General features: G+C 63.7%; 2 protein-coding genes across 4 annotated transcripts in view; both read left to right on the plus strand.

Moving 5' to 3' along the window:
- Positions 1 to 13,168, plus strand: part of KDM2A (lysine demethylase 2A) — a 33,454-nt gene extending 20,286 nt beyond the window's left edge. Inside the window, exons 13-22 of one of the 2 annotated variants that reach the window (XM_040066281.1) lie at positions 471 to 892; positions 5,477 to 5,560; positions 7,202 to 7,468; positions 7,601 to 7,732; positions 7,812 to 7,901; positions 8,510 to 9,222; positions 10,118 to 10,281; positions 10,508 to 10,666; positions 10,760 to 10,975; positions 11,065 to 13,168. In XM_040066281.1, the coding sequence (XP_039922215.1) occupies positions 471 to 892; positions 5,477 to 5,560; positions 7,202 to 7,468; positions 7,601 to 7,732; positions 7,812 to 7,901; positions 8,510 to 9,222; positions 10,118 to 10,281; positions 10,508 to 10,666; positions 10,760 to 10,975; positions 11,065 to 11,246 (2,429 nt within the window). In that variant the 3' untranslated portion in view covers positions 11,247 to 13,168. Of the gene's footprint in view, positions 1 to 470; positions 893 to 5,476; positions 5,561 to 7,201; positions 7,469 to 7,600; positions 7,733 to 7,811; positions 7,902 to 8,509; positions 9,223 to 10,117; positions 10,282 to 10,507; positions 10,976 to 11,064 lie in introns of both variants that reach the window. The other variant, XM_040066280.1, reaches the window with a different exon arrangement.
- A 1,318-nt stretch (positions 13,169 to 14,486) lies between these two features.
- Positions 14,487 to 21,298, plus strand: GRK2 (G protein-coupled receptor kinase 2). 2 transcript variants are annotated; one of them, XM_040066347.2, is made up of 21 exons: positions 14,487 to 14,610; positions 15,323 to 15,399; positions 15,967 to 16,040; positions 16,209 to 16,310; positions 16,512 to 16,586; positions 17,040 to 17,101; positions 17,305 to 17,356; positions 17,492 to 17,583; positions 17,812 to 17,911; positions 18,000 to 18,078; positions 18,172 to 18,302; positions 18,595 to 18,689; positions 18,767 to 18,874; positions 18,949 to 19,015; positions 19,175 to 19,275; positions 19,365 to 19,431; positions 19,517 to 19,612; positions 19,690 to 19,852; positions 19,933 to 20,069; positions 20,154 to 20,267; positions 20,452 to 21,298. In XM_040066347.2, the coding sequence occupies exons 1-21, from the start codon at positions 14,498 to 14,500 to the stop codon at positions 20,611 to 20,613; spliced, it is 2,067 nt and encodes a 688-aa protein (XP_039922281.1). In that variant the 5' UTR covers positions 14,487 to 14,497; the 3' UTR covers positions 20,614 to 21,298. The 2 variants fall into 2 exon arrangements, with proteins under 2 accessions (XP_039922281.1, XP_039922282.1); XM_040066348.2 differs by having other exon boundaries at positions 14,495 to 14,610; positions 20,157 to 20,267.
- The last annotated feature ends 754 nt before the right edge of the window (positions 21,299 to 22,052 follow it).

Consider the following 22,052-nt stretch of genomic DNA (forward strand, 5'->3'; position numbering starts at 1 on the left):
CTTGGAGGGCTCAGCGACCTCGCAGTCATGAGTGAGTCCACATCTTTCTCGCACCATGAAGGTGGTGCGAGGTCCTGAGCCCTCAGCTGGAGATCACAAGCCCTCCAAAGCAAAATGAGGTTGGACAGGGCTTTAAGCAGTGTGATGTAGTGGAAGATCCAGGCCCATGGCACTGGGGTTGGACTAGATGACAGTCCATGTCCCTTCCAACCCAGTTCCATGAAATTAAGTCTAGGACATGAAATTCAGTTTAGGGCATTTGCTGTTTCTTCCTCCGGGACCTTTTTCCATATCTGGGGCCTTGCATTCCCACAGACAATCCAGGACTGGGAAGGGTGTTTAGCTGTTCTTTTCCAGCTTCTCTGTTCCTTTCACCTCATACAAATCCATTGCTCCAGCATCCCCTGTGACTGGGGGGATCCCACTAGATACCTCCTGTGATGGCTTTCCCTGTTTCTCCATCATGGCAGATATGGAGCTGAGCTCCTCGGACTCAGTGAACATGGAAGAGGAGGAGGAGGAGGACGACGACGAGGACGCAGCAGGGAAGGAATCCCGGCGCCCCATGACCAGGAGGTCCATTGTCACCAGCCCCATCGCCAACGGTGCCGACGTGGACTATGACGAACTGGGCAAGAGCTGCCGGAGCAGCCTGCCGGCTCTCAAGAAGACCCCATCCATAGACTCCTCCGACTCCAGCCGGGGCTCCCAAAACGGCCAGGCCTGGGACCCGAGCGGGGGCAGCCCCCGCAAGAGCAGGAAGGTGCACCTGACCCAGTTCGAGCTGGAGGGACTGCGCTGCCTCGTGGACAAGCTGGAGTCGCTCCCTCTGCACAAGAAGTGCGTTCCCACCGGAATTGAGGACGAGGACGCCCTCATCGCTGACGTCAAGGTAGGCCTGAGCGAGAGCAAAGCAATTCCCTCAAGGAAACTGGGTTTCACCTTCCTCCTAAGAGGAGGATTGGTGTCCTCTTCCTCTGTGTGAGGCTGATGTAACACCCGAGGGACAGCCCTGGGTTTTGGGGTTTGGAAAGCAGGAGGGGCGCTGGGTCCCCTATGGCTGTCAGTGCAGGAATGCTTGTTGCTGATGCGGTTCACTTCCAGTTGGAAGTGGACTCTGTGACAGTTGGAGCCTTTTCCTTGCCCCAGGTGGATTTGGCTTTGTTCGAGTTGTTTGCCCAGGGTGTGACCTGGAGTTACGAGAGTCAGTTATTTTGGGCTGGTGAGGGTTGTTTGGATTTTATTTGCCTTCATCTGTTGAGCTAACCCAGTGAGCTTTGGTGTTTTAGCCGTTTCAGCACTGAAGTGGCAATGTTCAGCTTCACTCTATCCCCAGGAATCCGTTCTAATCCCTAAAAAGTTACCTTCTGCTCCCCTCCTTGCTGTTGGTGATCTGTACCAAACTTGCCTGTACCAAAGCTGACAGCCAGACACAGCCATGCATCTGTCCTTGTCTTTGCCATTGTTTTTATTTCCAAGTGCTATCTCCTGATTTATTTTTTTTTTGTGAGTTGTTTGGGTAAATCCAGAGATCTGCTGTGTTTGGCCGATCAGGGTCTTGGCTGAAAGAGTCTAGGTGCTCTTAGGGGCTGCATTTCTGGTTTTCTGTGGCTTTTCAGGCATCCTGTGTGTGCTGTGACCTTTGAGAATGTGACATGTGCGTTTCTGAGCCCTGTATGGTGCTCTGGAGGAACCTGAGCTGTGGGCTCTGCGTTTCACCCTTGGACTGACAAAAAGAGGCTGGTGTTGGGCGCTTTGAAGGCAGAGCCTTAAAGGTTATTGGTGTTCAGTTGGAGTTTGAGACCTGATCAAAGAATTTGTTTGTGTTTTGGAGGTGGTAAAGGTGTGCCTGTGGTTTTGGCAGGACCCACCCATCCCTGTGTCCAATTGTACCTCGCAGATGAGCTGCGGGGAACAGCCTTTGTGGTCCCAGACAACTTCCCTTAGGATTTGCTCCTTAAAGCTGGCTGTCCTTGGAGGTTTGGAAGTAATCCTGAGCTGCAGGACTCAGTCCCTTAGGACGGGCATCCTCAAGGCGTCAAGATCCCTAGTTACAACCTGCAGTGGCTGGGGAAAGTGGGACAAGTTTGTCCAACCGCAGCAAAGTCCTGCTTTCGAAACTCATTTTCCATAGAAATGATGGAAGTGGCCAGTAGAGGTTGGTTTGTAGAGCCTGAGAAGGGCTTCAGACTTTTCTAGCTGAAGCTTCTAACTGGGGCCAGCAATCTGCAGCAGGTGCTTTTGCCCTTGTGTCACCAGGTAAGGTCATTGCTGAAGCTGGGATCTGGCCAAGCCAGGAAAGCCGCACTTTGGTCTGTGCTCCCCAGGTCAGAACACGGCGTTTTCTCATGCAGCCTTGCAGGCCTGGCACCTTGATCTGCCCCATCCAGTGCCACCCTCTGCTATCCCGTGTCCCCAGGCACAGCAGGAGCAGGAAAATGCTGCCTTTGCCCACAGTCTCTTGTGAAGTTATGGGGATTTCAGGGTGTCTGTCTGTTGGGTCACATGGAGAAAAAAGTGCAGCCTGGAGCGTCACGTGGCGGGATGTGACACTTTGGATGTGACAATGGTAGCTCTGTGGCAGGAATTGTCTGAAAATTCTGAGCATGGTGGGGGTCATTGGAAGGATCGTTGACAAAGAGGGAATTTCTGAGATGTCCTGTTGTCTTTTGACTGCTTCCATCCATGCTTTCTGACCCCTCTGTGGTGTGCTGGTTTCCATGAGTGGATTTGGCAGGAGGATGGTCATAAGGCAGCTGACAGCAGGTCTAAAGCCAGGCCCCTGTGACCTGGCATAAACAGGTTATATCTGCGCTCTGCATGGGGCTGTTGTAGCGCTCCCAAGGGTTGTAGAAACAAGAGAAGCCTCTCCCAGAAGTGCTGATCCTGTCTCCAGGACCTCATCTCAAAACCTCTGCTTACTGCCTGACTGGGCAATGGGCACAGAGAGAATTTGGTGAGGAGTGGGGTTGTATCCTCAGGGATGGGTGAGGAAGTTCAGGGTGGCCTATGAGCCGTGCCAGGAAGGGCGGGATGGCAGCGCTGGTCACGCTCCTGCCTGTGGGTCACATAGAGCCCGTGCCAGGGGCCCGAGGGTGTCACTGGCGGCACAGTTGGTGACAGTCTGGAGCCAGGTCGGCGTGCGACCGGCTTCCTGGGAGCACAAAGCTGGAGTTGCCTGCAGATGCTTTGGATGCATCAGAAGCGGGAGCAGCCGCTGCTCCCCTGTGCTGTTTGGCTTTATTTCAGGAGTTTCCTCCATTTTAATTGCGGCGTGTAGCTGGGGGGCGTCTCGGCGGGCTGGCATTGCTTGGGGACACCTTGATCGCCCGGTATGGATCTGTCCCCCTCTAGCGGTTTGGTCCCCGGTGCCTTTGGGAATGTGGCTGCTCCCAAACTTGGCTGGCGGGACGTTTGTCCCTCCGGATCGGCAGCGTGGTGGTGCAGACCCTGGGCGGAGCTGCAAGGGGGATGACCCTCGCCTACATTCCAAAGCCCCGCTCGCTCCAGCGGGGTCTCTGCCGTGTCCCAAACCCGTCTGGGAGCAGACAAAAGAAAGGCGCCGGGGAGGCTGGGCCTGAGCGGGACGGGGTAAAGGCTCTCGGCCACGCTCTGCCCGGCCCCGGGGAGCTCGGCTCCGGCCTCTCGGATTGCGGCGGCGGAGGGAGGGGAGGGATCCCGGGGAGGCCGGTGGGCAGCGCCGCCCGGACCCTGCGCCAATCCCCGCCGTCCCGGCCCCTCCCGGCGCTGCAGCAGCGCGGCTCTGCCCTCCGCTCCCTCGCTCCCTTTTTCTCTTCTGCCATCTTCCCGTTGCAAAGCATTGCTGGGAACCGCATGTGGGTGACGCAGCAGCATTGTCTCCGGCTCAGGAAGCTGCCGCCGCCGCTGCCCAAGGGCTCGGGAGGAGCACGCGGCCGCCGGTGCGGCTGCCGGGGGCGGGGAGGAGCCGGGGGCGCTCGGGGCGGGGGGCGCAGCTGCTCCCCCAGCCATGTCCCCGAACACCGGGGCTCCGGCCGGGGTCTGAGCCAGCCCCCGGAGGTGTCCGGGGAGACGGGAGGGGGCCCCAGCCCTCGCAGTGCGGGCACCGAAACAAAGAGGGCTCGGCAAACTTCACCCCAGAGTCTCGGCAGCTCCAGAGGCGCAAGGTCAGGCAGCTGGCAACGCTCGTGGCGCGGGGAGGGGACGCGGGGACGCTCCGGTCCCGGACAGGGTGGGAGGGGACAGCGGGAGGACCCCTGCTTCCCCGGAGGGGTCCCTGGCCGGTGCTCGGGCTCGCTTCTCCCGTCCCCGGGGCGCTCTCGCCGGCACCGCTGCCGAGGCGCTCCGGCCGCGTGTGCGCAGGGTCCCCTCCGCCGCGTCCCTCCGGCCACAGCGCCACGGGGCACAGGGGACCAGCGGGCTGTCGCCCACCCCGGCTCCGAGCCAGATGCAGGCGCAGCAACCGGGAGCCCCCGCAATCCCTCGGCTCCCTGACGGGGAGCGTGCCTGAGCCGCCCCCGCCCCGTCCCCGGTACCACGGGCCGGCGGACGCTGCGGTCCCACGGACGTCCGTGTGGGAGCTCCGAGCCCTGACCTTTCCCTCGCCGTGTGCTCACTGGGGAGGCGGAAGGTCTGAAGGCGGCACGCTGCGCTGCCAGGGAGCCCAGGGGAGACTGCGGCTTCCTGCCTCCCCAGACACCAGGAAAACCGGGCGGGGGGCACGCCGGGCACCTCCTGCCCTGGCTCTGCCCGGCAGCGGGAAGCACCGCCCGCCGGGATGCCGGCAGGAGGCTCCTGCCTGCGTAACCATGGCAACGTCAAGTAAATAAAGCACCTTTGCAACTGGCAAATTCGGTGGGGAGTGGATGTGGGGAGGGGGCCGCGCCGGAGGGTGCCGAAAGTACGGGGGTGAGGGCGGGAGCGCACCGGGAGCGAGGGGCTGTCGCGCTGGAGGGCAGCGTGCCAGTCCGGTCGGTGCCGAGGGATCTCTCCCTCCAAGTCAAAGCCAAACCCTGAGGCAGTGCGGGGGAGCAGCTCTCCTCCGCTGCCGGCAGCTTGTGCCAGGCCACGGAAGGGGTGCCGGAGCATTGCATGCTGCTGCTGCTGCTGCACTCTCCAGGCTGCCCCGTGCCTGGGGAGCAGCTGGGGGGCAGGGGGGTAATGCTGGTGAATCTTCCCTCCAAAATCCCCCCCAGAATGCCAAATCTTGGCGCTCTCCCCTTCTACCACAGCCCAGCGCGGGGCCTCGGGGCTGAAATGCAGTTGATGAAAGCGCTGGTGCAGATCGACTCGACAGAGCTTGTCTGTCTCATGTGGGGAGGAGGGATGGTTGCTGGCGGGCGTGGGGAGAGGAGGGCTCCTTCCCAGCCGCCTTTGAAGCATGCTGGCCTTGGCATCTGGTCGGAGCCTGCCTCGCTGGCGGGAGCCGTATTTCCCTCTGCTCACACCTGTGCTTTTTGTCTCTCTGCTGTGTTCCCCCCTCCCCTCTCTCCATTAGCTGCTGTTGGAAGAATACGCAAACAGCGACCCCAAACTGGCACTTACAGGCGTCCCCATCGTCCAGTGGCCCAAGAGAGATAAGGTAGGAGCTGCAAGGAGGGGACCCAGATGGGTGTCACGTGTCAGAGCCGTTTCCTAAGCCTGGGGTGTGGTGGCACCGCTTCCATACCCGCCTTGGGAGCAGTGCCAAAGCGGGATGTGGGGTGCAGCCGCCTCCATGGTACCGCAGGCAAACCCAGAGATCTCCCACTGTGCCGGTTATCCCAGCTCAGCTGATGGGTGGTAACCAGATCAACCCCAGCTGCACCGTGTTCTCCAGCCTTTTGGTTGTGCTTGGAGAATTGGGAGCCTTGTGGGAGGAAGGCGTGATCCTGCTCTCCCAGGAGCCTTCTGGATTGATAGGGAGAACTGCATGGCCTGAGGAATGTTATGTGTCAGGGCAGGCCTCACTGTGGCAGAGGTGTGTGGGGTTGATGGTCAGGAGCAGTCCAGCCCCTCACTGTGAGGTGAACGTGTCCCTTGTGTCCCTGTCCCTGTTGTAGGATTAGGTCTCCAACCCCAAGTGAGGCAGCTCTCTCCTGGGAGTCTCTCCCTGTTGATAGCAGCCAGCTCTTCAGCAGTGGGACTTTTCCATGCATCCCTGCCTTTCCCTGTCCAACTGTGCTGATAGCCCAGGGCCCACAGCTGGGCTGCAGCCTGGGCTGAGCTCGCTGGGCAGATGGAGGCATGGAGCAGCCGGACTTCCCTTCCACAGGCTGCCTTCCTGCGGCCTGCCAGGATGGCTCCCAGAGGTCACTTCTTCCTTCCTGGCGGGAGATGGGCTCACAAGGCAGGCTGTGGGAAGAGCAGGACCCTTTCAGGCTGGGAAGGGTGGGTAACTGTTTGGGTTGGTTTGAAGGGTTTGTCCCTGTTTGGGAGTCTGGCGACAAATGAGCCTCTCGGATTGCCCTTTTTGGAGGTGCCTGTCTCTGCTTGCCTGCCCTGCCCAGGGCATCCAGCACAATCCTTGTGCGGCACAAGCATCTTGGGCAGCTTTTCTGGGAGAGGTGACCTGGAGATGTGTGCATGCTTTGGGTGGCAGCACTCGGAGGCTTGGCACATCCCCAGCCCCATCCTTGGGAGCCTGCCCTTCCCCAAGCCCATCAGCTGTGGTGCACATCCCAGCATGGCCAATCCCAGAAGGATCCTGCAGCCAGCAGATTTCCTGTGAGGGCTGATGGGATGCAGGGTGACAGCTGGAGAGCTGTGCTGTCCTACCTGCACTGTAAACAAGGAGGGTGTGGGTGTTCCCAGCGTGCCTCAAGCTCGGCAGAGAGCGACCAGAGATGTCCCCTTGCACAGCTGGCAGAGTGACACACACAGCACAGCCTGGGTGGATCAGGCTGTCATTCCTTGCCTCGATAGGAAAGCGTGGATGCTCTGGGGTGCTTTTGGGACTCAGTAGCCATTTCCAGACCCATTTGAGCCCTAACAGGGAGTGAGAGGAAGCGGAGCTCTTGGTGTGTGTGGGGTGGTGCGAGGGGTTAAGAAGCATGCTCCAGGAGAAGTGCCAGGTCAGCGCTGATCCAGGCGCCTTTGGCTGCGGAGCGCTGAGGGGACAGAGCTGCTCTCTGACATGTTATCTGAAGCGGTGGTGCCGATTCCAGGGATCAGGGCCTTCCAGATCCCAGCGGAATGCAGCGCTTCCCTCTCCTCACCCGATCCCCTCTCTCCCTGTTGCCAGCTAAAGCTGCAGGCCCGGCTGCGGGTGCGCCTGCCCACCATCCCCATCACCAAGCCACACACCATGAAGCCAGCGCCACGCCCGACTCCCGTCAGGTCCACAGTGTCTCCCATCGTGTCGGGCGCCCGGCGGAGGCGGGTGCGGTGCAGGAAATGCAAGGCCTGCATGCAGGGCGAGTGTGGCATGTGCCACTACTGCAGGGACATGAAGAAGTTCGGCGGGCCCGGCCGCATGAAGCAGTCCTGTGTCCTCCGGCAGTGCTTGGCGGTGAGTCCAAGTTGGATTCCTGGGGGATAGCAGGGTGCTTCTCCACGGTTCAGGTAGTAGGGAAGGAAAGGGTGAAGGCTGGGTGAAGGCTGTCCCACCGTGCCCCGGTGTCAACCCTGCTTTCCTTTGTAGCCCAGGCTGCCTCACTCGGTCACGTGTGCACTTTGTGGGGAGGTGGATCAGAACGAGGACTCGCAGGACTTTGAGAAGAAGCTCATGGAGTGCTGCATCTGCAACGAGATCGTTCACCCTGGCTGTCTGCAGGTGAGCAGGGCACGAGCTGGGCAAAGGGGGGCTGCTGCTGTGGGGCTGGGCTGCTGCTGACCCCCCACTTTCATTGCAGATGGATGGGGAAGGGCTGCTCAACGATGAGCTCCCCAACTGCTGGGAGTGCCCCAAGTGCTACCAGGGTGACGACACGGAGAAGGGCCAGGTAAGGAGCTGTGCTGTGGCAAGGCAGGATCTGTGTCCTCCATCCCTCCTGCTGTGTCCTGCCAGGGCTGTGCTCAACCAGCAAGGGCTAGGAGGGGCGGTGACCAGTGAGAATGAGAATCATGGGGGGGGCAGCGCTCGGGGGCCTGGATCCATGCTACTGCAATGTGATGCTGAGATATTCCACTGTAAGAGACACTGAACTGTTGGGCACAGAGTGGAAGCCAAGCCCACCATCAAGGGATGCCCCTTTTGAGAAGGGGTTAGGAAAATCCTTGTTGGTGGTGTGGGTGCACTCTGGCCCTTGTGGTACTTAGATGAGCTGTGAGGAAGAAATTAATTACTGTGAGGGTGGTGAAACCCTGGCAGAGATTGCCAGAGGTGTGGATGCCCCATCCCTGGAAGTGCTCGAGGCCAGGTTGAATTGAGTTTGGAGCAACCTGATCCCAGTGCAAGGTGTCCCTGTCTAATCCAAACCGTTCTATGATTTCACTGGGCACTGCTGGTGCAGGTCCTGCCAGCACCATGGTGTTTCCCTGGGGAAAAAGAGAAGGGACAAGCCTTCCCCAGGTCTCATTCCCGCTAACCATTCACCCCCACTCCCCACAGAAGCGCAAGGTGGAGGAGAGCGACGACGACTCGGCGCAAGCCAAGGTGCTGCGGCCCCTGCGGAGCTGCGAGGAGCCCCTGACCCCCCCGCCCAACTCGCCCACCCCAATGCTGCAGCTGATCCACGACCCCGCGTCCCCCCGCGGGGTGGTGACGCGCTCGTCGCCGGGGGCCGGGCCCAGCGACCACCACGGCGCCAGCCGCGACGAGCGCTTCAAGCGCCGGCAGCTGCTGCGGCTCCAGGCCACGGAGAGAACCATGGTGCGGGAGAAGGAGAACAACCCCAGCGGCAAGAAAGAGCTGTCGGAGGTGGAGAAGGCCAAGCTGCACGGCTCCTACCTCACCGTGACGCTCCAGCGCCCCACCAAAGATGTCCACGGCACTTCGATCGTCCCCAAGCTCCAAGCCATCACGGCCTCCTCGGCCAACCTGCAGCACTCGCCGCGCGTGGTCGTGCGCCACGCGCCCGCCAGGACGCCCTTGCGGAGCGGGGGCGACGAGGAGGCGGCCGCCGAGGAAGAGGAGGAGGAAGAGGAGGAGGAGGACGAGAACACGGAGGAGGGGGGGGCGGCCCGGCTGAACGGGCGCGGGGGCCGGGCGCAGGAGGGCGAGGAGAGCTGCGTGCAGCGCGAGGTCTGGATGTCCGTGTTCCGCTACCTCACCCGCAGGGAGCTCTGCGAGTGCATGCGGGTGTGCAAGACCTGGTACAAGTGGTGAGTGCAGGGACGCGTCCCGGGGCTGGGGGTGCATCTGTGGCAGACACCCAGAGGGGACGGGGGCAAGGATCTCGTCTCGGTGCCTTCCCGTCACTCCCCAGAGCCAGGCAGGGTCACTGTAGCCAGCCCTGGTGCCTCTGCCGTGCGCGCACCCATCTCAGTTATTCCCTTCTGCCTTCCTCCGTGTCCTTGCGAGGTGCCAGTGCCCTTCCTGGCCTCCCTTGCTGCCTCACTTCCCAGCAGGCAGGGATGGCGGGCTGAGGCGGGATGGCTTTGCTGGCTGGAAATGCCTCGGGGGGCAGCAGGCCCGAAGACAATGCTGGCACTGGGACAGCTGTGCATGGAGGGCTTGGGAACAGACAGGAATGGAAACTGGGAGGTTTCTAACAGCCGAGCAGCGGGGATTGCCTGCTTTGATCAGCAGCTGGTGGCAGTGGTGTGGTGGAGAAGTGTCCCCTCTCCTGCACCCTCAGCTAAGCTGCCATCAGGTCCGGGCTCACACAAGCTCCCATGGAAGAGGAAGTGTTTGCTCCTGGCTAAGGAGCAAGCTGTGCTGGGGCTCTGGGGTGGGACACACAGTGTTTTGCCTTCTGGGAGTAAGGATCCTTAAGATGAGGAGAAGCACCCAGAGAGGGCAAGCAGGCATGCGGCTGTCACTTGGAGTCTTTGTTTTGTGGCAGCAAAACCCTGCTGGGGCTGCAATGGGTGGCCCAGCACTTTCGGCAACCTCCCACGTTTGGGGAAACCTATGGAAACCAGGAGGAACTACTTTGTTCTGTGGCTGGGGCCACGCCGGGGCTGGGCTCCTTGCGGAAGCCAAGCACCCTGCTGGCAGTCTTATTACCCCATGGGATTCTCGGGATTCAAGTTTCAGCCTTGTCCTTGTCCCCAGGTGCTGTGACAAGAGATTGTGGACAAAGATAGACTTGAGCAGGTGCAAGTCCATCACCCCCCAGGCGCTGAGCGGCATCATCAAAAGGCAGCCGGTCAGCCTGGACCTCAGCTGGACCAATATCTCAAAAAAACAGCTTACATGGCTCGTCAACAGGCTGCCAGGTGAGTGTGTCCCTTCCTCTGCCACCAGCCTGCTCCGAGGCTTCCTGAGGGCTGGGTCATGGGGGGAGACACCCTGCAAGCCTGTAACTCCTGGGTCCCATCACCCAGCAAGTGTCCCACCCCAGGCAGGGAGGGGACCCGCTCCCTCATGTGCGTGGAAAAAGATGGTGGAGATCTGGGAGCCGACCAAACCCGTCTAACTTGTTACCTGCCTCCCTTCTGCCAGGCCTGAAAGACCTCATCCTAGCGGGCTGTTCCTGGTCTGCGGTCTGTGCTCTCAGTACCTCCAGCTGCCCCCTTCTCAGGACCCTCGATCTTCGGTGGGCAGTAGGAATCAAGGACCCTCAGATCCGGGACTTACTCACGCCTCCAACAGACAAACCCAGTAAGCTGCTGCTGCCCTGGGGCTGCCCTGGGCTGGACAAGGGAAGGTCCCCAAGGCAGTCCATCCACTCCGTTTCTCCTTCTGCCCGCGCAGGTCAGGACAATCGCAGCAAACTCCGCAACATGATCGACTTCCGGCTCGCCGGGCTGGACATCACTGACGCCACGCTGCGCCTGATCATCCGCCATATGCCCCTGCTCTCCCGCCTCGACCTCAGCCACTGCAACCACCTCACGGACCAGTCGGCCAACCTCCTCACCGCCGTGGGCTCCTCCACACGCAACTCCCTCACCGAGCTCAACATGGCAGGTGCGTGCCCTGCTCCAGGCGCCTCCTGGATTTCCCCTTCCTCCTCCCGGTGCTGCGTCCCCCTCACGCTCCCTGTGCTCTGCCCGCAGGCTGCAATAAGCTGACGGACCAGGCCTTGCTGTACCTGCGCCGCATCTCCAACATCACCCTCATCGACCTGCGGGGTTGCAAACAGATCACCCGCAAAGCCTGTGAGCACTTCATCTCGGACCTGTCCATCAACAGCCTCTACTGCCTGTCTGATGAGAAGCTGATCCAAAAAATCAGCTAGAGACCCTCCCCGGGGCAGACTGAGGAGAAGGAAAAGAGCCCATCCCACCCCTCTCGGAGAGCCGGTCCGCCACCTTCCCCCCTCGCCCTGCGTGTCCTGCCGCTGCCTCCCACCTGACTCGGCAGGCAGGGCCGTCGCTGGCCTCGCTCCGCTGTCCTTCCTCCTCCTCCTTCCCCGGGACTTCTGCCGAGGAGGACGTCCCGCCAGGCTGGCCAGTACCCGAGGAGGAACGGGCATGTGGCAGGGAGCCTCGGCCCAGAGGCTGGCCGCTCCCGAGGTGGGGGCTGCAACAGAGGCCTCTGTGCAGAGAAATGGGGCACCCTCTCCCCCCAGCTTTCCCCCTCCTCCCCGTCATTCCCTTGCCTTGAAACACTTGTCAATTCCCCGGTAGCACAAAGCTTGAGGGTCGAGGTCTCTCCAAGGAAGCTGGAGCAGAGCCAGAACACCCCGTCCCCCTCTGCGCCACCACCAGCTCGGCGCTTCCCTGCGCTCTCCCCTCCTTCCCCTTCCCCTCGTCTGGCTGCAGGGACTGCTATCCACCCCCCTCCTCCTCCGGCACATCCGGGCAGTTCTTTGGGCGCCCAGCGCAGGAGCCCCGTGGCTGGGCTGTCCCAGGAGCAGGGGGATATCTCATCTGTCCGAGGGGATGGAACAGGGGAGAACCCACAGGTACACCAGAGCTCAGGGAGGACTCGGGAAGCATCAGCCAGGGGTGAGTGAGCGAGTACGGGGCGGGGACAGGAGCTGCCTCCTCTTCCTCCCCAGCTCCCAGCGCCACCAAGCACTCGGGGGCCGGAGGGGCAAGGGCTGCTCCGCGGCCTGGGACCGAACCGGCATCGTTCTCTCCTTCCCCCCCACCCCCTTTTCGCTGCCGATTTTCCTTTGCAATGAATGGTTGGTCCAAAGAACCTCTCTCTAGGGCAGCAGAGAGCTTTTTGCACTTTAAAAAAAAAAAAAAAAAAAAAAAAAGACAAAAAAACCAAAACAACAACAACAAAAAAAAGACAAGGAAAAAAAAAAAAAGGAAAAAAAGGTTGGAATCTTTCTTTTTCTGGGTCACTATTTTATTTCCCTCCCTGTCCTGCCTGTGCCTGGACGCTCCCCCTGTCTGTGCCCCCAGTGTCAGCACCCCGCTCTCTCCCTGGCAGCGCACCGATAGCACAATCCGGGGTGTCCCCTCCGTGCCACCACCACCACCCCCGCTCCCCAGCCCCGCACCCCCCCCGCTGCTCCCGAAGCAATAAAGGAGGAGAGGTGGCCCGCGGGGACTGTCCCCGGCAGGGGGACGCGAGGGGACAACCCCGCAGTGCCTGGGACAAGGGGCAGCGTGGCCCAAGCGGCGCCGGAGGGCTCGGAGCAGGAAAATCCCCCAGGCGAGAGGAGGAGCCTTCGGCCTCTCTCAGCGGTGGCTCCCGGCAACGACGTCGGAAGAATTAAAAGCTTTTCTTTTTCCTTTGGATTCCTTTTTGAGTTTTGCAACGCGAAAGAAAATTTCCGGAGCTGGGGTTGTTGAGAGGGGCGAGGTGGCCTCTCCTCCACGGGGACAGCACCCCCTTCCCGCCGTGTCCCCCCTCTCTCCAGCCGCAGAGACTCCGGTGTGCGACCCTCCTCGCCACCCCGGCGTGGTGCAAATCCCCGAGGAAGAAAAAAAGAGAATTATATATAATAAAAATCACTTAGTGATTTAAAACCAACCCAGCCTGCTCCCTGAAGACAACTCCTGCAAGCAAAGTCACTTGTTTTAAGGGTTTGGTTGTGGTTTTGTTTCGTTTCAATCCCCCCCTCCCCCCTTCCCTCCCTTCCTCCTTCCCTTCCTTCCCCGGAGAAATATTGTAAATATCTATTTTTTTGTTGGCGATTTAGAGTCCATCTCTGATGTTTGTGCTTTAAAATTAAATGTAAGCATTAAGGGTAAAAGCAAACCATGTCTTGCGCTCTCTCCTCTGGGGTTGGGGCTTCTTGACTAGGGCAGAGGGAGGGCACCTGGGCACCTACTTGTCAAGTGGGGTTGGTTTTCTTTTTTCTTTGTATTTGGGGTTGGGGTTTTTTTGCTTCCTGAGCCTTCTCCCGTCCTGGATTTTCAGAGAGGCTTTGCTCATACCAAATTACCACCAAGCTGTGGGAGCTGTTGTGGGGGGACGGAAAAGCCCAGCCTCCCAAGGGAAATATTTTATTTCTTGGGGGTGGAATTTTGGAATTTAAAAAAAAAAAAAAAAAAAGACCAACTAAAATGCATAAGTGTGAGCTCTGCCCGTTTGGCTGTGAGGGAAGTGGAGGGGACAAGGCCAGGGCTGGGACCTCCTGCGTCCCCCCCGTGCCGTCCGTGGTGGCAGCTGTCCCGGTGTCCCCGCTCTCTCCTGGAGGGTGGGGGCAGTTGTCCCTGTGTCTCATCACCTCCTGCCAGGGCCGCAGGTCCTCCAGAGGCCTGTGTGGCTTCTGCCCCCCAGATCCCTTGGGAAACCTGCCCTCCCCCAGGGGATTCCTGTGCCACCGGGGTGACATTTAGTGTCCCCCACCCTGCGGGGATGTCACGGCTCAGCTCTCTGCGGCGCTGGGCTGTGACATTTGCATGGCGAGGCACAGGGCAGGTGACATCACCCTCCACAGGTGGCTGAGGCCGTTGTCACCCTCCCTGTGCCCTGGTCCCCAAGTGCCACCAGTGATACACTAGAGCCAAGCGAATCCCAGCGTCCCGACCTGTCCCCTCCGGGTGTCCCCTCCTGGCCCCGGCGACAGGGAGCCTGCACACGGTGTCACAGGCGCACGGTCACACCTGCTGCCGGCACGGCCCGTGTGGCCGCACACACCGTGCGGCGTGGAATGACACGCACAGAGCCACTGCCACACACAGCCGCGCTCTCTCACACAGTGTCACACGCACGGACGGCGTCACAGCCCCACGCTGGCACACGCACCCGGTGTCACACACCCCGCCAGGGCCACAGCCGGTGTCACGGCCCCTCCCGGCCGGGCGTGGCGGCGCCGCTGTCCCCGCCCAGCCCCGCTGTCCCCGCCCCGCTCCCGGTGCGGCCGCGCCCCGTTCCGCGCTCCGCTCCCGCCGCTCCGGGCGCTGCCGCCGCCCGCGTCCCGGGGCCGCCGAGCCCCTCCCGGCCGCTCCCCGCTCCTCCGCCCGGCTCCTCTCCGTGCCCCGTTCCGCTTCCGGGCGCGGTTCCGGTTCCGGGGCCGGCGGGTCGGGTCGGGTCGGGCCGGGGCCGGTGCGGCGCCGGCGGCGGGGCCGGCGGCGCGGCGCGATGGCGGACCTGGAGGCGGTGCTGGCGGACGTGAGTTACCTGATGGCCATGGAGAAGAGCCGCGCCGCGCCCGCCGCCCGCGCCAGCAAGAGGATCGTCCTGCCCGAGCCCAGGTGAGGCCCCGCCGCTGCCCCTCCGCTTGTCCGCCCGCCCGTCCGTCCGTCCGTCCGTCCGCCCCCGGCACCGCCACCCCCCGGTCCCTCGGTCACCCCTTCCCGGCACCGCTCGCACGCGCCCGCGGGTCGCGGACACCTCCCGTACACGTGCGTGTGCGGGTCACACCTGCCCGGACACACGGACACGGACGGACACGGACATGGACAGACACGGACATGGACACACGGATACGGACACAAACGCGTCACGCCTGTTGCACAGACACACGGACATGGATACACGCACACACACATCCTGCCTGACACAGGGACACGCAAACACGGACACACGGACACATCCTGCCAGACGCACGGTCCCACCCAGCTGGGTGTCCCCTCTGTCGCCGCCGTGTCACACCCGTGTGTACACACACACTCACTCACACCTGTACCCAGGTGTGCAGTGGGTCACGGTCCCCACTCCCGCTGCCAGACCCCTCCTGCGCCCTCACTACCAGGCACCTGTGAAGCGTTTTTAGGGGGGGACATTCGTCCCCACCCTCCCTTGGCGTGGGACACGCTGTGATCCTGCCACACTTGTGCGGGGACACACAGGATGCCAGGACGTGTGTGCCACCGGGGCTCGGGGACACGGGAGGAGGAGGAGAGGAGGGGTGGGGAGCAGGGCTCCATCGGGGGGCACGGCTGAGCCCCTCCGCCGTGTCCCCAGCATCCGCAGCGTCATGCAGAAGTACCTGGAGGACCGGGGAGAGGTGACCTTTGACAAGATCTTCGCGCAGAAGATCGGTGAGCTGGGGACACGGGGGCCGTGGGGACACGAGGGGGCACCCGGGCCAGCAGAGGGGCCAGCGTGGGTGGGCTGCACCGGTGGCCACCGTGACAGCGAGAGTGGCCACGGGAATGGCAGGGGGGGCTTGCGGGGCCGGGCCGGACGGGGGTGCCGGGGGGCTGCGCCACGTTCCCCACCCTGTGTCCCCTGCCCTGTCACTTCCCCCCACGCCAGCGCAAACCGTCCGGGGCAGGAAGCGTCTCTCACTTCCTTCTGCCGGCTCCGGCGGTTTCCGGGCACGTCCGCCCTGCTCCCTGTGCCCGCCCGTGCCCCTGCCCCCACTGTGCCCCACAGCCGCCCCCTCACTGCCCGGCGGTGCCCCAGGCTGCTGCTCCCCCGTGCCAGCTGCGTCCTTGTCACCCCGTCACCCTGCCAAGTCCTCACCGGTCCCCGCGTGGCACTTCCCCTTGCCTGGCCTGGCGCTGGGGTGGCAGCAGGGCTGGGCAGGCCCGGGGGATGTCCCCGTGTCCCTCGGCCCGGCCTGGGGGGCTGTCACCGCTCACACCGCGACTCTGTCCCTGCAGGCTACCTGCTTTTCCGGGATTTCGCCTTCAACCAGGCCGAGGAGGCCAAGCCCCTGATGGAATTTTACGAGGAGGTGAGACGGGAGGACCCGGGGGACAGGGTTGGTGCCTCCAGGGCCCAGGGACACGGTGCCCAGAGCACCACCCGAGGTGACGGGCGGCGGGATAACTTGGCGCCCAGAGAGGCCACAGTTCCCAGCGTTCCGTGTGCCCCTGTGCCACTGGAGCTGTGCCCTCTCCAGATCAAGAAGTACGAGAAGCTGGACTCGGAGGAGGAGCGAGCCGCCCGCAGCCGCCACATCTTCGACCATTACATCATGAAGGAGCTGCTGGCCTGCTCCCACGTGAGTGCCAGGCACGGGGGCGAGGCAGCAGCCTGCGAGGGATGTCCCCACTGTGCCCACAGTGTCCTCAGGAGCAGCTCCAAAGCCCCCACAGGCTCCATCCAGGCACCCACATGGATGGGGGTGGATTCCTGCCCCGGGCAGCCCTGCCTGGCCGCTGTCCCTTCTGCCCGAGGTGACATAGTCCTGTCCCCCTCACAGCCCTTCTCCAAGAGCGCCACGGAGCACGTCCAGAGCCACCTGAGCAAGAAGCAGGTGCCCCCAGATCTCTTCCAGGTGGGCATCACCTCGGGCGGGGAAGGGGTCCTTGCCACCTGCGGCACTCAGAGAGTTAATCCTTAAGAGGGAGCTCGGGGTCACGGGAGTCCCTGAAAGTGGGAGGGCGGTGTCCCGGGAGGAATGGGGACCCCAGGGGATGGTGGCAGGGTCCCCAGGATGTTGGGAGTGAGAGGAAATTGCTGGTGGTCCCCATGGGGTGGTGGGAGACTGGGGGCTGGAGGTAGCAGGGGCTCCTCAGAGGGAGGCGATCGGGAGCCTGGATGTCACCCCAGGGGTCCCCAGGGCTGGTGGTGTCGGGGTCCCCGGAGGTGGCAGAAGCATCCCCGGGGGCCGGAAGTGGCAGTGGGGGGATGTGAAATCCCTGGGGTGGATGAGCCCCCACGTAACGATGGGACAGAGGTGGCCTGGGTGGCCCTGGGGACCCAGTGCTGAGCCCTGTGTCCTCCCCAGCCCTACATTGAGGAGATCTGCCAGAACCTGCGCGGGGGCATCTTCCAGAAATTCATCGAGAGGTGAGCTGGGAGGAAATTCCCATGCGGGTTGGGGTCTCCCAGTCCAGAGAGGGATCAGGGCTCCCCACACCGGGGACTTGGGGGTCTCTTCCTTTCCCAGGTGTCCCGGGGGGTGCTCCCTGCCTGCAGACAAATCCAGGGAGCCTTTGAAGGGCGTGTTTCTCCAGGATCTCCACTCTTGCCCTCTCTGCTCTTCCTTGCAGTGACAAGTTCACGCGGTTCTGCCAGTGGAAGAACGTGGAGCTGAACATCCATGTGAGCAGGAATCCCTGCCCCTCACCTCCCAGAGAGGGGGATGTGCTTCTAGGGAGCCTCTGTGTCCCTCACCTGGGAAAACCGGGGCAGGGCTTGGTGCCCAGGCTCATCCCAGCCTCCTCCTCACCCCTCCAGCTCACCATGAACGACTTCAGCGTTCACCGCATCATCGGCCGCGGCGGCTTCGGGGAGGTCTACGGCTGCCGGAAAGCGGACACGGGGAAAATGTAACGGGAACGCTCCGGCACCGAGGGACCCGCCTGGGATTTCGGGGGGCTGGGGGGGGGTCCCGGTGGCGTTGCTGTGATGACCCCTGTCCGGGGGGGGCTGCGGGGTTGTGGTGGCAGCTGCGGGCGCCCGGGGCTGGCAGGGACGTCGCGGCCGTGGGCGGGCGCTGGGTGCCGGCCCTGCTCCGGGGCTGCGGTGGCTGCAGGGACTCCGTGCCCGTCCCCCAGGTACGCCATGAAGTGCTTGGACAAGAAGCGCATCAAGATGAAGCAGGGCGAGACGCTGGCCCTCAACGAGCGCATCATGCTGTCCCTCGTCAGCACTGGGGTGAGGGGATGTGGCTGCTGGGCGGGGGACAGGGGACAGGGGACAGGGGACAGGGGACAGGGGAGGGTGACGCAGCGTCTCCCGCCAGGACTGCCCGTTCATCGTGTGCATGTCCTACGCCTTCCACACGCCCGACAAGCTCAGCTTCATCCTCGACCTCATGAACGGTGAGACCCCAGCCCTGCGCCACTCCCAGGGCACAGAGCCCCCTGCCCGCGCCTGCTCCGGGTGACGGCCCGTCCCCGTCCCCGTCCCCGCAGGGGGGGACCTGCACTATCACCTGTCCCAGCACGGCGTCTTCTCGGAGGCGGAGATGAGGTTCTACGCCGCCGAGATCATCCTGGGCCTGGAGCACATGCACAGCCGCTTCGTGGTGTACCGTGACCTCAAGGTGACCGTCCCCACCCGCAGGACGTCCCCGAGCCGTAGAAACCCTTCCACCGCCCCGTGGGCGCCCACGGGTGACGCAAACCCCGCGGGCGCCCTCAGAGCGCTGTGGGCGCTCGCCAAGCCCGGACGGCGCCCTCTGGTCTGATGGACGTCCCCGACAGCAAAATCCGTGGGCACACTGAGACTTCGGGGCCACTCAGACACCCCCAAATCCCACAGAGCGCCCCCAGGCTCGCCACCCCCGTACCTGCGGGCCGCTCCGGGGCTCAGGGTGTCTCCCGGTGTCTCTGCAGCCCGCAAACATCCTCCTGGACGAGTTCGGCCACGTCCGCATCTCCGACCTGGGCCTGGCCTGCGACTTCTCCAAGAAGAAGCCCCACGCCAGCGTGTGAGTGTGCCCACACCCCTGCCCGCCCTGCCCCCCTGCCCGGGGCGGCCCCTGACCCCCCTGTGCCCCCTCCCCAGGGGCACCCACGGGTACATGGCGCCGGAGGTGCTGCAGAAGGGGGTGGCCTACGACAGCAGCGCCGACTGGTTCTCGCTGGGCTGCATGCTCTTCAAGCTGCTCCGGGGGTGAGTGTGGGCGCAGCCGGGCGCAGCTGGGCACGGCTGGGCACCGCTGAGCCCCCTGTCGCTCCACGCCACAGGCACAGCCCGTTCCGGCAGCACAAGACAAAGGACAAGCACGAGATTGACCGGATGACCCTCACCATGGTGGGTGGGGGCACGGAGGGGGCTGCGGGCAAGCCGCGGGCACCCACACAGGGGGTCGGGGAGAGCTGGCCTTTGCCTGGAGCACGTGTTTGTGCCCATCCGGGTGTCCCTGTGTGTCCCTGTCCCCGCTCACCAGTGTGCTCACGGGATCTCCCGCAGGCCGTGGAGCTGCCCGACTCCTTCTCCCCGGAGCTGCGCTCCCTGCTCGAGGGGCTGCTGCAGCGGGACGTCAACCGGCGCCTGGGCTGCATGGGGCGAGGGTGAGTGTCCCCGAGGCCCCGGGCGTGGTGCGGGATGCGCTGGCACAGCCCCGCCGCGGCCACGCTCAGCCGCCCTCCTCCCCGCACAGGGCGCAGGAGGTGAAGGAGGAGCCCTTCTTCAAGGGCCTGGACTGGCAGATGGTGTTCCTGCAGAAGGTGAGGGGTGCCTGCCCCTGGCTGGGGACAGGGACGAGGGCGCAGAGGTGGGCGGTGCCCCCTCTGACCCCCGTTCCGCCCGCAGTACCCGCCGCCCCTCGTCCCACCCCGCGGCGAGGTGAACGCGGCCGACGCCTTCGACATCGGCTCCTTCGATGAGGAGGACACCAAGGGCATCAAGGTACCGGGCACGGGGGCCGAGCGCTGGGGGCGTGGGATGTCCCACCGCCCCTCACCCCGGCGTCCCGCCCTGCCCAGCTGCTGGAGAGCGACCAGGAGCTGTACCGCAACTTCCCGCTCACCATCTCGGAGCGCTGGCAGCAGGAGGTCACCGAGACCGTCTTCGACGCCGTCAACGCCGACACCGACAAGCTGGAGGCTCGCAAGAAGGCCAAGAACAAGCAGCTGGGCCACGAGGAGGGTGAGTGGGGCCGAGGACCCGCGCCCCGAACCGCCGCCGGCCGCGTGCCGGGTGCTGATCCCGCCTCCCTGTGGTCCCAGAATACGCCATGGGCAAGGACTGCATCATGCACGGCTACATGTCCAAGCTGGGCAACCCCTTCCTGACGCAGTGGCAGCGCCGCTACTTCTACCTCTTCCCCAACCGCCTGGAGTGGCGCGGGGAGGGCGAGTCTCCGGTAAAGAGGGCACGGCACCGGGGGGCGGAGGGGCGGGGGGACCCCGGGGAGGGCACGGGGAGCGGGCTGAGCCTGTCCCCCCAGCAGTCCCTGCTCACCATGGAGGAGATCGACTCGGTGGAGGAGACGCAGGTGAAGGAGCGCAAGTGCATCCTGCTCCGCATCCGCGGGGGCAAGCAGTTCGTGCTGCAGTGCGACGTGAGTGTCCCCACGCCCCGGCCGCCGGCCACCTCCCGCTGCCTGCTAGCCACCCCCTCGCTGGCCGCTGGCCCTTCGAGCCGTGCCGGGACATCCGTACTGAAAACGTGGGGCGACCCCACAGCCCCGGCAGCCTGGGCCCTGCCCCGTCCCCCCCCTCCTGACCCGCTTCCCTGCCCCGCAGAGCGACCCCGAGCTGGCGCAGTGGCGGAAGGAGCTGCGGGACGCGCAGCGCCAGGCGCAGCAGCTGCTGCAGAGGGTGCCCCGCATGCAGAACAAGCCGCGCTCGCCCGTGGTGGAGCTCAGCAAAGTGCCGTTCATCCAGCGCTCCCCCAACGGGCTCTGACCCCCTCCCCGCCGCCCCCTTCCCCCTTCCCACCCCACCTCTAATTTATTGGGTTGGGTTCCTTCGCGCGTCCCCCGCTCTCCGTGCACCCGGAGGGCCGAGGGGGGACGCGCCCGGTGCCGGTGTCACCCGGGGCGTGGCTGCGGTGACGCCGCCTGGCACCTTCTCCCCGGTGCGCCCCCCGCTCCTCCAGGAACTCTCCGGCTCAGATGAAGGCAGCCCCCGTCCTTCCCGCCCGCTTCCCTGTGTGCCAAAGGGGCCGGTGGGAAGCCCCAGCCGGCGTGTCCCCCCCGTCCCTGCGCGGCCGTGCCCGTCCCACGGGTGACAACCCCTCGTGTGCGTGTGTGTGTGTGGCTGTGAGTGCGTGTGTGCCCACGGGGACCCCCTGTAAATACTGTGCCACGGGTCCCCTGTGCCCCCGGCTCTGCCGCTGCCCCTCCCCAGGGCACCCCCGGCCCTCACTCCCGAGGAGAAGGGAGCAGGTGGGACCCCCTTAAATCAGCCACAGATGGGCCCCGGGGTGCCCCCTGCCCCCCCAGTCCCTGGCAGCATCTGTAAATATTGGTCTCTGCTCCCGGGGCTTGGGGGACACCGGGCAGGGCCGGGCCGGCGGGTGAGTGAGGTTTTCATGAGCAGAGATGTGAGAATGCCAAAAAAAAAAAAAGAAAGGAGTTTTTATAATAAAAAGATGGAAAAACACCATCCGGCTCCACCTCACTGTGTGGCAGAGAGATGACTCTGCGACCCCTGAGGGCGGCGTGGAGTCCTTGTCACCTCCTGTGGCGTGGGACCTTCCCGTGCGTCGCCCTACGGACACGCCAGCACTTTGGGGACGTCCCGGAGCATCCCCCAGCCCCACAGGATGGGGGTCACAGGCCAGCCTGGGCTGCTGGGGGGTTGTGTCCCCCGTCGCTGCGCTGTCCCCAGGGATGATCTTGGCTGTCGCTTGTCACCCGGCAGTGCAGGTGCCACCTCTCCTGCCCACACCCTGCCTGCGGGCAGCGCGTCAGGGCCGGGGCGCGGCACAGCCGGGCTGGTGCTCCGGCATTCCTGGGGAGCGGCAGGGCCGCGACGGGACGGGACGGGATGGGATGAACCCAGGACTGGACACGCGATGGTCCTGAGCACGGGGCGCCCACTGCTGTTACGATGTAAAAAGGCTCGGGGAGCCCCGGGTCCCTGCAAGAGATGCTGGGCACGGGCAGCCGCCGGTACCGGCGCTCAGCTGGGGGATGGAGGATCCCTGTTTTCAAGCCCGACGGCCCCGCGCTGTGTCGGGTGTGTGTTCCAGTCCCATTCCCGGTGCTGCTGCATTAAACGACGCCCGCTGCCTGCTCCCGTTCCCGGTGCCGATAACGTTTCCGGAGCCCCGTTCCCTTTCCCGCTGCCCCCTCCCGCGCCCGGTGCCCGTTCCCCTTGCCGGTTCCCCTTTTCCGGGC

This window comes from Hirundo rustica, chromosome 6, assembly GCF_015227805.2.
Source record: "Hirundo rustica isolate bHirRus1 chromosome 6, bHirRus1.pri.v3, whole genome shotgun sequence".
Taxonomy (NCBI): domain Eukaryota; kingdom Metazoa; phylum Chordata; class Aves; order Passeriformes; family Hirundinidae; genus Hirundo; species Hirundo rustica.

Excerpts from the sequence above, each read along its gene's own strand:
- GRK2 (XM_040066347.2), top strand. The coding sequence starts at position 14,498 with ATGGCGGACCTGGAGGCGGTGCTGGCGGACGTGAGTTACCTGATGGCC. Across the intron at positions 19,432-19,516 it reads AGATGGTGTTCCTGCAGAAG|TACCCGCCGCCCCTCGTCCC; the intron begins GTGAGGGGTGCC and ends TTCCGCCCGCAG. Across the intron at positions 20,070-20,153 it reads GCGGGGAGGGCGAGTCTCCG|CAGTCCCTGCTCACCATGGA; the intron begins GTAAAGAGGGCA and ends CTGTCCCCCCAG.